The sequence below is a fragment of the Vanellus vanellus genome (assembly GCF_965231255.1).
Source record: "Vanellus vanellus genome assembly, chromosome: 13".
NCBI lineage: Eukaryota > Metazoa > Chordata > Aves > Charadriiformes > Charadriidae > Vanellus > Vanellus vanellus.
The window spans coordinates 7951842-7968874 of NC_138918.1; the positions used below are offsets into that span (position 1 = coordinate 7951842).

The window sequence follows — 17033 nt, forward strand, 5'->3', positions numbered from 1 at the left end:
ACCAGCTCACACAGCTTTGATAATCGTGCGGGTTTTGTTAACCTTGGTTGTAATCACAAGTGCCAAAGTAATGGATGAAACTTCTGGTTGTCTACTAAAATAGTATAAGTGGTACTCTAGTCTGAAACTGGGCATATAATTTGATGGCCTGTGTCTGAATTCTGTTAGCCCCACCTGTTTCTCTTTGCTAGTTAGTTGACTTTCTTCAATTTGACCGTTTCAAAGGAAGGTACACTAGATGTGAAGAGAATATTACAACAAGTAAATGAAATGTTCTCAGTTAAAACAAACAAAACAAGCTATTAAGAAACATTTGCTCAAACATTTTTTTTGTCATTGACATTATTTATGAAATATGCAGTTGCTGAAATAGACCTCACAATTTTTGAAAGATGCAGCTCTGAAAACAGAAAAGGATTTTAAGTTTGGGAAAACCTGACAACAGTACTTGTTACGAAGTGCTAGATGCGCATCAGCACTTCACTTGCTTGTCTCAAGGTTAGTCAAGGGAATTAAAAAAAACACCCCACATGAGTTCAAGTAAACATTCCTTGTCATGTGATCTGGCATCATACCCGCTTTACTGTATGGGATTTGGAAACTGAATACTTTCAAACTACTGTGTCATGTGATCTAGTTGTTCAGCATAGAGCTACAAATATTGAAATCAAAGATGTTACAAAATTTCAGCTCTGTGTGTGTACTGGAGCAAAATATCAGGCTGCTAAACCACGATTTGGAAACCTGCTGATGTGGTGAGTCTTGGTCTTTCAAATTAGACAAGTCACTGAAGTCAAATTAAGGTCACTGTTCAATCTTTAACCATGCTTTGACAGAAAGCGTCATAAAGGATATTTTCTGTATTCTAACTGATCTGTAGCAATTTGATCTGTAGCTTTAACCAGATGAGGCAAGGGAGAGTGACAAAGCATTTTCATGCATGCGTGAGCTTGGGCACGCCTTAGAGCTTGCGTATGGATTAGGGCTCTTAACAGCTGTATCAGATGTTAGTGTTTGGCTGCCTATTCCAGGATAAAATATATAATTCATATAATATTGTCCTGTTAATGTTTTGTGTAGTGTTCAATAAGAGCCATCTACTGCTGTTCTTCAGGAAAGCTGGTAATATTCCATACTTTGTGTGGGGTGTGTTTTTTTTGGCATAAGTAGGTGTAAATGAACCTGTGCTACAGAATCAAAAGTCTCTATTTAGGAAATATGTCCCAATGTGACATACAGCAACTGTGGGATTGAATTAGAGAAACAATGAGTTTTTCTAGTCTAGTAACTTAATTTTTCTTTTGAAATAATACGTTTTATGTAACCATATGCAGAGTCATTATCCACTCAAAGTGAAGTGTCAAGTAGTGAAATCTCTTGCTCGACTTTTCACTCCCCTCCAAAACTTTCCCTGCTTAAAATGCATTGCTGCTGTTGTTTTATCAACATGAGACAGTATGTATGAGACAGTGTACTTCCAGGTGTGCTTAGGAAAAAAAAATGCCATAGAGCTCTAACAGACATGTAGGTCACTTGTGTTCTGAGATACTAATGTCATCTCCTAGTTAGAATAATAGATTTGTCTAGGTTGGAATGGACCTTTAAGAGTTGCCGAAGGCTCTGTATGGATCATTCCTTCGTATTAGTAGTTCACTCCCAAGTTTCATTGCTGATGCAGTATTAGAACTTCTGAAGATTTCTCTTTGAGATGGTAGCTTTTTTTTTTTTTTTTTAAGAATTGTGCTCAGTTTGTTGCCATATTGTTTTGCACTTTGGCATACAGGTTTTAACACTACTTGGCTAAAGTGCTCTGAATTTGTGCTCATCCAAAATGTGTGCTTATATGCCATCTTCACATTGATTATGCAAATATGGGAGTAAGGAGTACTTGCCAAGCTCTTATGTATCATAATATCCAAGGTTTCCTAAGAAGAGCCAAGACTTCTAACATTTTTTACTCAGAGCTGCCAGTAGTAGCAGCTACTAGACTTTGAATGGACATGATGTAGCCTTACTTCTTAATCCCATTTTCCCTGGAAATGTTCCAAGGGAAATGAAAACTTACTTGCAGTGTTAGCAAAGTAAATAAAGAACAAGTTACTCCAATATCCTAGCAGAAGTTTTAGTTGTCAGTAGTGAAATGAATAGATGTGGCAGTTTTCTGTGAGGAATTACAGGCAGGTAAACATAAAAATTAAATGTTAAGGAGTCCCATCTTATTTATTTGTCTTGCAGAGGTGATTCTTCTTTCCACTAGTGCAAAATGGTCAGGAGATTAAAATTTTCTTGTGCATATGGAGAAGTAGGCCAAATGGAGGTTGTGCAATCAACCTGAATAACTGCACTTACTAAGCAGAGATATCCCTATAGAGGAACCAAATGCTTTCTGAAACATTGCTCCCAGGGCACGCTTCCTTTTCATCAGCTTCACTTTTTCTGTGATGCTGTAACTAAATTTTCTTAGTTGAAGACTAATCTTTGATCCTTTTCCCTTGTACTGCAGTCTCTTGGGCACTGAATCATTACTGTATTGCACAGTTACACTCAGCATCTGAATTGGACTTACATTGCTTGAAGAAATAATGTTTTGTCTAGATCTTGTTTTACTCCTTAGAATGCTTTGTTTCATCTCATTATTCTTTAGACTTTTTCACAACAAACCTAAATTTCATATGACAGAATAACTGGGCAGGTCATTTGGTCCAGTTTTGGTTGCTCTAGATGACCATAATGTTTCGTTTTCAACTGTGACCTATGGAGTTGTTTATAGAGCCTTGTCAAAACTACTCAACCATTTGCATAAAGTGACTTTTAGAAACCAAGGAGTAGCTTTACAGGCATAGTCAGTAATTCTTGAACTGAAGCTGGTTTGTAGTTTCTCAACAGCATCTCCTTTTGACTCTCCATCTCTGCATTGTGTTTTTAAAATACTCTTTATTGGTTGCTCTTGCAGTTGAAACTAGCTTCTGACCACTCCTTAAAAGGGCCTAGCTGGGCAACTCTTTTTGGAATGTGTATGTTTCATGGCTCAGTATCAGGTTGCAGTGTGAATATTAACCTTTTCATAGATTAGACTTTGTTAAATAATACCATCAGCATGCTTTTCTAGTTGAGTCACTTGTAAGTTTGGGGTTTTTCATACATCATAGTACAGTGAATGAATTTTTAGAAGTAAAAAATGGATAAATAGTGCTTACGATATTGGTATTATCATTAACATGTCAAAGGAAGTCTGTTTTGTTGACATTTTAGTTGAATGAGTGCTTTCAAAATACATATTTTCTGCATCCCCCCTTCACGTAGGGAATGAATAAAGGTCCTAGACTGACCTGTAAAACAATGAGTATGTTTCACAGCTCATATAACTTTTATCAAATTTATAACAATGCATTATGAAGTGCATGGCTTCTACTAGAATCCTGAAAGTGGAAAGGTACAGGCAAGTAGTTCCTGAAACAAATCCAAATATAGAATCTTTTCTCTGTGATTTTGTAAACATTTTACTTTACTACCCTGTCTAAGCTTGGAATCCTGTAAGTACCAAGGAATTTGTCAGCTTTCAGTGGCAACTGTTTTCCAGACATGTATTAGTCTCCTGGAGTCATTGCCTAAAGTGGAAATAAAATGTCTATACAGATCTTTAAGCCCCAACTACTACTGTGTTTGAGCTGAATCTTGATTAATTTTTTTTCTTCATAATCTTAATTATGGAGTATATTCTTGGTGTATCTTGCCTGCACCACTGTTGGAAACTTCAGGACTCCTCCAGGAGAGAGCTGGTCAGTCCCTTATCCATTGACTGCTGGTACTAGGTCCGTGTCATAAGGACTAGGTTCCTAGCAAAGGTGGAATGTAGCTTTCTGATTCACAAGGTGTTGAGTCTTTACAGTGATGTACTAGTACTCAGCATAGCTTCATAAACAGTTTTTCACACATACCTACACTTAAGTGAGAGGTATGTGAAATGTGCAGAAAGACTGTGGAGAAGAATATTCGGGTTCTGTCTTTCTGTGCCCATTTAAAGTACAGAAATTCACAGCTGAGATTTGCAAAAGTGAAAGGGGTGACTCCAGGTCTGCTCAGGCAGCTTCGGTGGTGAAATACAGTTGTCGATAACATAAAGCAATACTATGATAGAATGCTAGACACGGATCGGAATGAAAAATATGCACGTGAGGCTTTCTGCTTGTCCTCACAGCACCGGTAACATTTAATTTTTTGCCTCAGCCTGACATATCAGACACTAAAGGGTGGTTATGTAGCAATTGATATATTGCTGCATCTGTATTTTTGCTTTTATGACACTTGAGTGTTTTTTACTTTAAAATGTTGAAAACCTGGTAAAAAGCCTTTATCTTCTGTTTAATAGGACAGTAGAATTTGACTGTCACTTGTTAAATCTGGATGAATGAATGAAGAGGTAGTATGCGAGTTAACTGCATGAGCTGCTTTGGTCTTGTGCACAGAAGTCGTAGCTGAAAACAAAACCTAAAGCATTTAAAGATGTTTCTGTGAAGTTAAATAACACAGGAAATAATGATAGGAGTGTAAGGTGTCCTGCAGATGAGTTTCAGTTCAGACTTTGTACGTGCATCTCAGTGTATTGACGTCTAATGGATTCTGCTTTGATTGCATTTTGATTTTGATGTTTGGTACTTCAGCTGCTGCTGAAGTATAGTAGTGTTAACTCTTAAGGGAAAATTTGTGTGCATGCACACTTGCCAACTTGTGTATTCTGTTCTGTCCTCAGACTCTGTTTCCAGGAAAAATAAGATGCTACTAGACCTGGTTTTCAGTTAGCTTGCAAATTGAACATCAGCCAGCAGCGTGCCCTGGCAGCCAAGAGGGCTAATGGTATCCTGGGCTGCATTAGGATTCTTGCTAATGCTGAGTAATTTCCTTTGTTGCAGGTGGTATGGTCAAGAAAAGGACTACAATGTTCTAGTTATGGATCTTCTTGGTCCCAGCCTCGAAGACCTCTTCAACTTCTGTTCTCGCAGGTTTACGATGAAAACAGTACTTATGTTAGCAGACCAGGTACGTACAAATCTTACTGTGATGAAGTTAAAACCCTAAAGTATTTTGTGCAACGTGGTTCTCTAAGTGGGTTAAATAATGTGTTATGCGGTGTTGTATATAGCCAAGTGAACACTTGACCTATATAGGAACGAAGTAATGGTGGCTTCTGTGTGCTGTGGCATGCAAAATTAATGTAGGCCTGTAGTGGGAGGACAGCACAGATACCTACTCCTTCACGCTGCAAATCTAACAAGTACAACTTTCTTAAAGTGTTGAGATTAATATGGGTGGATTAACTCCCAATATCAGCCATGGGGGTGGTGTTGGAAGGTCTGAAGCCATCTCTAGTTATGGCTGATCTGATTCAATGGAAACCTGTTACATGTTGGCCAGCTGTCGTGACAGGTGGGCAACGTGCAAGTCTATGGGTCTGTTCTTATTGAATGTCACTATGCACTCACAACCACCTGTAATGTCTAGTACCAGACCATGAGCTAATAAATAGGATTTTGGTTGTTATGGTGCTTAAAGACAGTCATTAAAGCTGTTAGTGGAGTTGCCACTCTACCTCAATAAAGGCCTCTAAAACTGAGGTCCATTACTTAAGGCAGCAGGAGTACCAATCTGTTTAGTCTTTTTCTGGCAATTGAGATATTTTTCAGCTTGATCATGAGAGTACAGTATTTGAAATGGCCAGCCGTATTTATTTCTTGCTATTTAATAAATAGCTTGATTGTGCTGTTTTCAGCTATTTGAAAGGCAGTAAGGGTTTCTTGAGTTGAATTTTCAATGGTAGCTTAAATTTCATCTAATATTACGTAATTGTTAGTGTCAAGTTGTCACATAGCCAGATGCTCGTAGAAACCCAGGCTCTCGGCCAAAGAAGCTCACAGTGTTTGTGTGGAGACAAGGTCAGCTGTCCCTATTTGCAGCTGCCTTAAGTGAGTGGTATGCTTGCTTTAGAGAGCCATTTTTCTACTCGGTTAGCTAGAGCCTGGGTGTTACAATATCTCCAGGGAATCTGTATGGTTTTTGTGCAGTATTTCTTTGGATAGTAAACACTAGTTGTCATCTGGGAAACATAGATGGGGTGTATGATATCGATGCATGGAACTGGCTTTTAGGGCATAGTTCGGTAGAACAGCTGTCAAGGGTATGGTATTGTAACAATTCAACTCGCTAAAGACTGCGTGAAGAGTGTTTTAGAATCTGGAAAGCTGTACCACATCAATGCCTGTGCAGTGATCTCTCGCACAGGAAATCACACGACTGTATATGATGATACAGATGTGCCAGAGTTTCTCTACATCATCATTGCTGACTGTTATTCCTGGATCACGGTAGCCTAGATATGACAGTATGGGCTACAATCAAGTTGTTACTTGCTCCGTGAAAACTGTTACCTGGAAAAGTGACGCATGATGATAAATGAATAACCAGATGAATTAATAACTGGGATGGGGGAGGGAATGAGCTTTACAATTGTCTTGTGGTAGATACAGAAGACCTTTGTTCAAAGTAAGAAAAAGAAATTGCTCTTTAATGGGACGCTATAGTTAGAACATGAACTTGAATGTCTGGGAAATAGTTTCAGATATTTAATCTGCCACTTCCTGACCGAGATCATGGGATTTTAAAATATAAGAAAGATAAATTTATTTGAACAGCTCAAACCAACCCCTTTGTTTTCATTAATCAAATACAGAAACTGAAGTTGCAGAGGATGGTAACACTAAAACCTTCAATGAAAGTATGAATTTTAAGTGAATTGTGGTGTTCTCACTGAAATTTTGCCTGTTTTGTTGCTTTTTTTTTTTTTTACAGATGATCAGTAGAATTGAATATGTGCACACAAAGAATTTTATACACAGAGACATTAAACCAGATAACTTCCTAATGGGTATTGGGCGTCACTGTAATAAGGTTAGTCTAATGCTCTTTGTTTAATAGATCCAAAGGGAATGGCTATGTTACTTGATTCAAGCTGCGGAAGCTTTTTAAAACTCATCGCTAAAACTTGTGTTTTGGATGCTAAACCATAATTCTTTGATGTGAGAACTTGGATTTCTCGGTGTCCACTTCTAAATGCAGTGCCCTATGCATGTGGATCTCTGACCCACCCTGTGAGAGGTGCTTGATTGGAAGATGATTTCTAGGCTTGCAACAAGATTATAAGCAAAGTCTAGAGAATACTCAGCTACTTCTCACAATGATGGAGTTTCATTATAGACATAACTGTTGTAATAGCTTTTTTTTTTTCTCAACGATAAAGTCAAATCTTGTCTTGGACTTTGGGGCTGACTTCCTGGGATCAAAAGAATTTCTGCCAACGTGGGAGCTCCTGACCTACCAGTCATCAGGGCATTAAATCTTTCAGTGACAGACTGGTAAAGAGAATTCTTCAGCCATTAGAATTGTGGATACAACTAACAACCAACATGTAGATCAATTGCCTTTATAAATAAATGAAATTGTGCAAATATGTTGATGGAAAACTGTTAAGTTTTAGAGTACCTGCATATGTTGTACAACAAAAAAATGCTCTCAGTTTACTTTGTGGAAAAAAAAAAAAAGCAGGGGGAGGGAGGGGTGGGCTGAGGTTGTTGCACTTGTTTGGATGGGTAAACGTAGTCAGAAGTGCATGTTTCCCATTGAAAACCTTATATAGAAGAAAACTGGGTTTTATTTTTAGTTCTCGTGAGTGAAATATGCTTAATCCTGCAATTTGTATGTCGAGCTCGGGCAGACAGGCAGCATTGGCAATGCATTAAGCATGCTACTTAATAGAAATTAACTTCAGGACAAATGTATGTGATCGAGCTGTTTATTGGAAGCAAGATTCCCACTTATCTTCTCTATATGCCATCAGAGAATGTCTCATCTCTTTAGGCACTACTAGTGTTTTAAATGTTTACCTTTGTTTGCCTGTATGAATGCCAACTTCAGGGCCATGAACATTAGAAGGGGAAAGCTTGATTAACATGAGATAACAGCTCTTGTCTGAAGAGGTGCACTGCACTAAATGTTTAGATCCAGCCATTGTTGGTAAAGCTTGTAAGTCTAGCTGAAAGGCAGTCTTTATGTAATTCTGTTGCTGTTAAACTTTGCTTGTTCCCAAGTTTCATACTTTCACTCTGTAGAGCTCTGTTTTTCTCTGCTGTGTTGAGCAGTTAGGCTCCTTAATTTTCTGGCATGACTTAGAGTATAACTTGAAAACTTTAATTTTTTTTTTTCCTAGTTTTAGTTTCTGATTTCCAGTTGTTCTTTTTGGGCCATTTTTCTATACTTTTGCACAGTCATGCTAGGTTGGCATTGCTGCACTCCGTTTCATCTTGATGTGGATTAATGGCCTAGAAAATGCTGCTGTACTTTAGTGGAGGAACACATTAGATTTGCATCAGCTGAAATTAAAAAATTCCCTATAATCCAATATAATTTTTTTCCCATTAGTAGACTAGGGAGCCATGCAATAATATGGTGGTAAACACTGTCTGTGGGCATGGGCTTCATAACTGTTGCAGGGTTTTAGAGACTAGGGAGGTAGTTCTTGACCAAAGAGTCAAAGTACAAATAGATAGGTTTACATGAGCAAAAAGGAGGAATGGGTTGCTTCAGTTGGAACCAAGTGCTTTCTCTAGGGAACACTTGCCACCATACAGTATTTACTTTGTTTCTTTTTGTAACTCAGTGTAGTTTTGGGGTGTGGTTTTTGTTTTGTTTTTTTTTTGAGATGACTCTACACAGTTTAAAGAAAATCAGCCACAAAGACTAGAATAGAATGGTAATCTTGTTCCAGTAGCTTCCTGTCAGTTATATTAAAAAAAAAAAAATTGATTTTTTTCAAATTTTAATTTGGTGATTGGGAGAAATTTTGCTCCCACCTTAAAAGATGAATTTTCAGCTCTGCTAGAAATAAGCCCTGCATGCTTATGAAAGTAAACTTTAAGGTGACTAAATGCCTTCTACCTCTTCCTTACTGAAGATTTACTTTTTCTAAATGTCTTTTGGGGGAAGGGCAGTTTGTGGAACCAAAGGATGCTGTTGTAAGCAAAACTTCAATTTCCTTTTTTAATAGAGCCAAATGTCACCATTGCTATCCCTGGTCAAGGCAGTGCCATTTTGGAGCGGCTCACAGTTGAAATTTACCTTGTCACATCTTTAAAATTTTCTCCTTAAAAAAAAAAAAATAAAAAAAAATTAAAAAAAAGAACATACATAGTTTTTTGAAAACTACAGTGCTTGGTGGAAGAAGGATGGCATTTGGCTACCCTGTTCTTTCTCGAATGCCTCGGTGTTGCCTGTCTGCGCCGGCCATTGTTGCAATGTAAGCAATACTGTTTGATGCACTGCCACCCTCTATTGTTTGTTCAGTGTTTAGAATCTCCAGTGGGGAAGAGGAAAAGAAGCATGACTGTTAGTACTTCTCAGGACCCATCTTTCTCAGGATTAAACCAGGTCTGAACTGTCTCCTATTCCAACCTCAACCCCAAATTCATGTGCTTTATTTTTGTTTTGGTTTTGTTTTTTTTTTGTTTATTTTTTTTTCTGGAGAATGTAGACCTTGCAAAAGCACCTCTTATGTTGGCATTATTCAGACATACTTGGCAAACATGTAACATTACTAAGATGTTTCCCTGTGGCGCTTGTTTAAATTGTGGAATTATTTCTAAACTGGATATTAAAAAGGGCTAAATGTACATGCTTGATTTCAGATGCAGAAGCAAGTTTTACTTTTGTCCTGTAAAACTCAAAGGCAATCTGTTGAATGTGTTGAAGGCTAGACATACTACCCTAGTGAAATAGTAGGGCTTCTGCGTAGGGCTGTCTGCTTGCCTTCCTGTAGGGTTTCTGCAGTGTCTTTGAATGCACAGAGAGAAGTTCTGTTATCACTTCAGCCAGACTCCTTCTCTTGCTTTTTTTTTTTTGTTGAAAAAATCTTTCCATATATGTAATGAGGACTCTCATATTTCCATCCATTGTGCTTATAAAATCAAATTACTCCAAGAAGCTGTGTCTTGGAGAAGTATGAGCTTATCTTACAGTGTTAAATGTAGTACTCCTGACTCTTAAAGAGAAGATGAATTGGAGAGAAATGAAGACATATGCCAGTTCATAGCAGGACAGCTGGAAGTTGCTGAATACGAATTGTAGCTCAGGAGTTTGGTCATAGGATCAGTCCATAGCTTTCCTCAATGATAGTCTTCACATATTAAATCCCAGGCAGCTAGCTGCTGTACGCAAGCTGACAAGCTTCTGTTGTCTCCTTCTGAAACTTTCTTATCAGTTGAGGCAGAGGCTTTGATCTACTTCTCTAGTTGCTTTTGGCAAAAATCTTGCCCTACTTCTCCAGTTTCCTGCTGATTGTGCAACAAACAGTATTAAGGTGGTATGAGGTTATCTGTGGGAATACGTTTGTGTTCGTGTTCCTGCTGGCTGGCGTTAGTACGTTCTGTGCTCATCCAAATCAGGCTGTATCTTCTAAGTTAACTCTTCGGAAGATGGACTTGCTCCTTTGCCTTCCACAACTCTAGAACAGGAAATACAGAATGAGCCTATAAACAGAATAAACTTCCCTGGAGAAATCAGTGCTGTAAAAATAATATCCAGTTACTTGACTAGCATCAAAACAGGTCTGTGTTGCTGAATTGATTCTTTTTTTTTTTTTTTTTTTTTTTTAAGAGGTTCTACCCATAGCTCTTGAGACAAGGCAGAATTACCTTGTTCGGGTCTAATAGTGAGAGCTTGTAGCAACTGTGGAACAGGCAGAGCATCATTTACTTCTGTAACTTTTGAAGAAAATACTCTTACCAAGTTGGTTCTAAAAAGGGCTAGACACCAGCTATTTATGTATTAGAGGCACACTTCCAGTGTTAACTACTTTGATTCATGCACTGTGACTTTGTCCCTTCAAACCATTAATTAATGCCAAGTTCCCCAGGATTACGGAAAGCATGTGAAGACTTTGAATTGTTTAAAGTGTTTGTAACTAAATGTGCAGCGAAAATATTCTGCCTGATGTGTATAGTGTTTGGTTTTTCATCCTTCTCAAGGCATAATGTTTTGCTTAAAATAATGGGCAAAGGCCCTGCAAAAGTAGCTATTGCAAACTATAGATCAGAGGCTGTCATCAGATCAGAGAGCTTTAATCAGAAAATAAAGGATTGCATTTGAACTCAGGCTTTGCTGCTAGGAAAGGTGCATCTGCAGTATAGTAATCACGTAGAAGCTTTGTACTATCTGCTTTAGGAGTGTAGTATCAAAATCGCTAATTTCCTGGTAGCCAGAGAACATGTCCATGCTCACTAAGTGAATAACTACCTCTAGTGGTAGCTGTGGTGGGTGCAACAAAGACAAGACCCCCATTTTCCTAAACTGTCTGACCAGTGTAGTTGACATAAAAATTTGGGTTTACCTCCCCTTGGTCAAAGCATTCTGGACTTCCAGGGTCAGCGCTTTCACTAGGACAGCAAATGTAGAACTGCTGTGCTTTGTGGTTGTATATAAATCATGGCCGGACTTCAACTCAAGGTTTTCTGCTCCAACATCACTGGCTTAAAGAGTTTTAGCTTTGTTTTTTCCTGTCTAGACTACTATAGTTGGAAAATCTTCTTTAACCAGTGTTCTAAGACATACGTACTGTGCAATTCAGAAACTTTCAGTCTTTCAGTGTCTTTGATACTTCCATATCAAGTGTCACTTTATAATTCACAGCCCTTCCAGTGTGCTAGAGTGACCCTTTGTTTCAGTCTCGGATGCAGGTATGCCTGCATATCAATCTCCATCTCCAGTACTTGTTTGCATTTAAAGCTGCATCTTCTGTTCCTGTTCTGGAATCACCTTTAAGGTGATACTGAATAGGTTTTTACTGAGAATTTCTAGAACCTTATGTGTTCTTTCCATCATCTCCTTCCCTCACCCAAGTTACTTTTGCAGTATCCATTAATCTATAGGGGTTGTAGTCACTGATCCTGTAGGATTAATCCAGTGTTTGAATCAGGGGCCAGCCTGATGATTTGTAGCTTGAAGACTGGTTGCTAGAGCTGGAAATGTTCCTTACGTACTTCTGCCTCCGCTTTTTTTGCCTAGTCCTGAAATCTTGTCACAAGAAGGTACAGTCTGTATTAACCTTTATAGATAGGCTGGCTGTTAGCACACTAATTAGCACGCACTCAATTGTTGCTAAATACCAAATCATTGGGCAAGCTTGGTTATTAGAAACCTAAATTGGATTCCATGTACTAGCTTCCTGGCTGTATTAATATCATCAGCAAGTGTGTCATGCTGCTGTGATAGTGTTCCAATAGGCTTAAAATGAGCATATGATTGAAAGGAAGATGTCTTGTTTGCTGTTGAAGATTTTGGCCTTACGCTCTGCAGAATGGCCAGTGTTCTTTAAGACATAGAGAAGATTACAGGATGTGCATCATTTGCATTAAGCTGCTGAGCTGCCATTAACGATCTGTGTGTGTGAACTGCTCTAGTGCAAGTGGGTTTTGTGAAGTGTGCTTTCACACATGCTAGTTTCCTTCCTAAATTGTGCACTGTAGTTATTGAGCTAATGTGATACGAACTATGATAGTAACATAAAATAGTTGTAGAACTAAGCTACAGATGCCGAGTAGCACAGTCTAATCTAATCTAGTCCACTGGATCGAGAAAAGGCTTGAACTAATTCACAATTAAGTTTTTGAACTGATTTGTTAAAGCTAGTTGCGATTCTGCACTGTTTGCTTCCTTTTAACTGTAGGCTGTTACATTGTGTGGTTGTCTTAAAATGTAGCTAATGCCTAATGACAGAGGTTGGGGATTCCTGGAATTGTATAGGAATGTAATCTATTTTCATTTTTCTTTAAGTTATTCCTTATTGACTTTGGTTTGGCCAAAAAGTACCGGGACAACAGGACAAGGCAACACATACCATACAGAGAAGACAAAAATCTCACTGGCACAGCTCGATATGCCAGTATCAATGCACATCTTGGCATTGAGCAAAGGTGAGTTCAAGGGATTATTGCTGTGCTTTTGGAGGCTGCAAGATGATCTTATTTGTAAGCTTCTGAAGTGTCTGAACTAATTTTATATGAATAACTGTATATATCTCTTTGCAAGTGCTTTTCTCTTTGGCTGCCTGTGCAAGGGTAGGGGAAGAAAGTCTGAGCACCTAATTTACTTTTTGAAGAGAGTCTAAGTCTTGCAGGCATAAGGTGGATGTTCTGCATGCTGGTTTGTCTTTTTTTTTTTAAAAAGATAAGCTATACTTTCATGGGGATCTGTCAGGGCCTTCCAATAAAATGGTGCACTTTCCTGATTATGTTGGTACCTGTTGATGCCACTGCAGACTGGCTTGGATGCAGTTCTGTAGCCAGAAAGCGTATTCTAAAGCTGATGTCTGTGTCCTGTTTTCTCACCCTTTCTTCTGGTTAGTGAACTACTGTTTTATCATTTTTTCCTTCAAGCAAGACTTAGATCTTCACTCACACTGTATTTTGGTTTCTGGTACACACAACCATAGCTGTGGCACTGTGTATATATACATACAGGGGTGTGTGTGTATCTAAAGATGTTTATATGTTTGAGCTTTGCTTAATCAACAAATACATTTTTATTATCTGGATCAAAAGCATATTGCTACTGCAGTATCTTAGCAGTGGTCCAGTGGAGATAGCGCTTCAGGTTGTTTGGAAGTTTATGTTAGGTACTAATGAGATGTGAAGTGATGCTGCTCTTCCCTTTCTTTGCCTATATGCCTAAAGTATAAGCGTAATAGCGTGGCTTTACCACATGATACTGAGGTTGCTTAGACATAGTTAAAATTTCCATGAATGTCTGTGCCTCTGACCTCCAACTTAATCAAGATGGGAATGACAGAATTTCTAGTGGTCAACTTCAACAGAACATGTAACTTACAAATACTTGTTGCTTTAAAATGCTCCATGTTTCTCTTTGCTTTAATTTCCTTAAGGTTCCTTAAGTGTATTTTATTGTCTGACAGTGTTGTTATTTAAACCTACTTGACATGTGGGTCAAGTAGGGTAAATGACAGGTGCCGTTTCTGAAGTAAGTACGTGTCATAGAACCCAAGCTGTTGTTGTAGGGGAATAGCTGTGGTAGCACCTTACAGTGCGGGGAGGGAACTGCAAAGGACTATTGCTTTTGAATTTAGTTGGAGGTCTTGTGCTCTCTCTGTTGGTACTGAGAATTCTAATGTAATTAGAAATGTATCTTGGTGCATGCTAAAAGCTATTAAACTGTCTAGATCAAGCCAGCAGTGAGACAAACAAGTAATATATTCCTGTCATCAAGAGAAACCAGTCCTGAAGTGTATGGCAGAATATTTCAACTGTTAGTGCTGTACTTAAACAGTTACAGAATATGTTTTCCTGTATGTAATGACAGCTATTCTCAGGGAGCTGTTTGCAATGTTATCTATTTCTTGTTTTACTAATGGAGAGTATTGCCCTGCTTTTGAAATCCTGAAAATCACTTACATCAGTATATGCTCAAATGCAGTATATCCATTACATGTTTACAGAACCGAATGTTTCCTACTACAAAACCATGAAATTAAACATTAAAACAACAAACTAGATGAGGGATGGAAACTATTAATCCTTTTATTGCTTCTGAATTTACCCCTGCCTTCTCAGAAAATGTAATTTTATGTCATGGCCCCATACCAGTTCACTGATTCCCATTGATGATTAAAATCTGCAATTCTGATAGAATTAACAAGTTCTTCAGGCTGGAGTTTGTGGTCTTAGTATCTTCTTTCATCCCTCTGTCTTTGGCTGTGATTTCATGTTACAGCTGAGATGACCCCAGAGCTAGCTGCTGTCAAGAGGAGTGAACCAATCTTCCCTTCTGACCCCTTGGCACAGCTAGAGCTTTTTTGTCATTGCAGTGAAATGGTTTAGGGAGCCAAGCTGATTATCTTCTGGGATAGATCCCTGAACTGGTTCCCCGAAGGGTCAGAGGGCTGGAACACGAGTTGAGGGGGTGATGGGCCATTTTGGTGATTATTAGTGGTTATATTGGGTTGGCTATAACCTAAAGCATCACCTGCAACTTCTTTTCTCTGATACCAAGATCTGGAGGTAGCTCTGTCCAGGTTCTTGTGGATTGTTCTCACTTAAAGGGAGCTGCTTTACCCTCACCGTATGTATAATCCTGTTCGCAATACTGCTGTCAGCCTTTTACTCCCTTTTGGTGGTGGTAGGTGTGTAATCTTTTCCTGCCACCATTTAAATACTTCCCTTCCAGACCTGAGTGGCACAGCAGCAGCAGTACCTGTCAGATTCTCTTGATAAGGGAGCTGTGAGGAGAAAAAGAACTTATATTGTTCTGTCTTATGCTAAATAGATTTCAGCTGCAATGGGGCAGTCAGAGGAAAAAAATGGATTCTAGCACAGCTGGGAAGAGGCAACTTTGCCAACAGGAAAAAAATCATGGAGCATTTTTTCCACTTCAGTGAACTGTACTAGCCTTAGTAATCTTGAAACATGTAGAGAAGTAGGATGGTGTTTGTGTGGATCTGGAGCATATGCAGTACAGAAAATGTTTGAAGCCTTTAAGATGAGAGTTTGAGTGCAAATTCTCCGTGAAGTCTATGGATAGATAACTTTTGAGTTCTCTAGCTGCCTACAAACTTGTGGGAAGAAAGCAGAGGCACCTATCAGATTGATGCATGCGCCTTTCTAAATATTGCTTGTCTTCTAAAAATCATGGAGGCAATTCAGGGTTTTTTAACAGAAGCAAGGAAAGAAAGAAGTTACACCCTTTTGGGGCTACATGTTCAGTATTGGTCCCAGACTGAGGCAAGGTTCGGGGAAAAATCTTCAGGAAGTTACTAAGTTAAGGCTAACGTCATCTGTCTCTCTTACAATGCATTCCGTGGTTCCTGCAGGTAAAGCTTTAGTTTCTATCCAAGTTACTTAATTAAATGGGAAAGATGTTTAATGTTTCATTTTTTATTTTCCAAAGTTTTTGTTTCACAAATTATTCTAATGTAACTGCAGATGGAAACTTACCACACACTATACCTACTGACTATTCCTTGCTTGAAAAATGAATAGAATCTCCTTCCTGCTTGTGAAGACTTGTTACATGTCTGCCAGTGGAATCGTGAAAACCTAGATGTCTTAGCTGTATTAGAAAGAGATCTTCCTTTTCACCAAAGCTTAGGTTTTATTCCTTTATTATTATTATTATTATCATTATTATTATTATTATTTTGGAATGCTTGCACTATTTGGAATAAAGTACAAAATGCCAAAACTTGTAATTCATTGTGTTCTTTTTCCAGTCGTCGGGATGACATGGAGTCTCTAGGCTATGTATTGATGTACTTTAACAGAACCAGTCTGCCTTGGCAAGGATTAAAGGTAGGTTATGTTGCTCTCCCCCCCTTCCTTTTCTTATGTTTGCGTATCATGCTTCTGCCTGCAGGTCCAGATAGGTGGTTGTACATAACGTTTAGCTTCAGTTACACAAAGCAGCTTTTCCCGAGCCATGGTATTTATAGAATGTAGAAGAAAGGTTCTTTCTGCTTCTTTTGCAGCAGGCAAAATGTGTATTGTTTGACTGTCTTAAAATTTATGCTAAACAATAGCTTACGTCATCTTTGCAAATTATTATTGTCCTGTTGTATGCTGAGGCTCTCTTTGGGAAGTAGGAAATAACATTGTTAGTGGCTTTTTGAATTGCTGTAGAGAGCATGGAAATAGTCTCTCGGCTAGCAAGTTCAGCTTTAGTGAATCTTCAGTCCAGTTTATGGTATGACTGAATAATTATTAGCTGCAACAGACTTGTTAGAAGTGTTACCGTGTATGGTAGCCAAGGACAAGCATGGCAAATATTTCTTATTTCTGTTATATAGACTTCAGTGATTTTTTTCTCATGTTTTAATTGTTTTTCTTCCTCCATGTGAGAGTTGTGTAACTCAAATGGTGTTGCAGCTGCAAGTTTTCTAAAAAGACAAGCAGCTTGTGAAACACTAGAACTCTTCAGCTGCAAAT

The 17033-nt window shown here is 38.5% G+C and overlaps 1 protein-coding gene across 3 annotated transcripts in view; it reads left to right on the forward strand.

The window, feature by feature from the left end:
- CSNK1A1 (casein kinase 1 alpha 1) overlaps positions 1-17033 on the forward strand; it is a gene marked incomplete at its 3' end in the record, with an annotated part of 35619 nt that overhangs the window by 9076 nt on the left and 9510 nt on the right. For 2 of the 3 annotated variants that reach the window (XM_082489745.1, XM_082489746.1), the window contains exons 3-6: positions 4911-5037; positions 6844-6942; positions 12874-13013; positions 16322-16400. In XM_082489745.1, coding sequence (XP_082345871.1) covers positions 4911-5037; positions 6844-6942; positions 12874-13013; positions 16322-16400 — 445 coding nt within the window. Of the gene's footprint in view, positions 1-4910; positions 5038-6843; positions 6943-9390; positions 9475-12873; positions 13014-16321; positions 16401-17033 lie in introns of all 3 variants that reach the window. The other variant, XM_082489747.1, reaches the window with a different exon arrangement.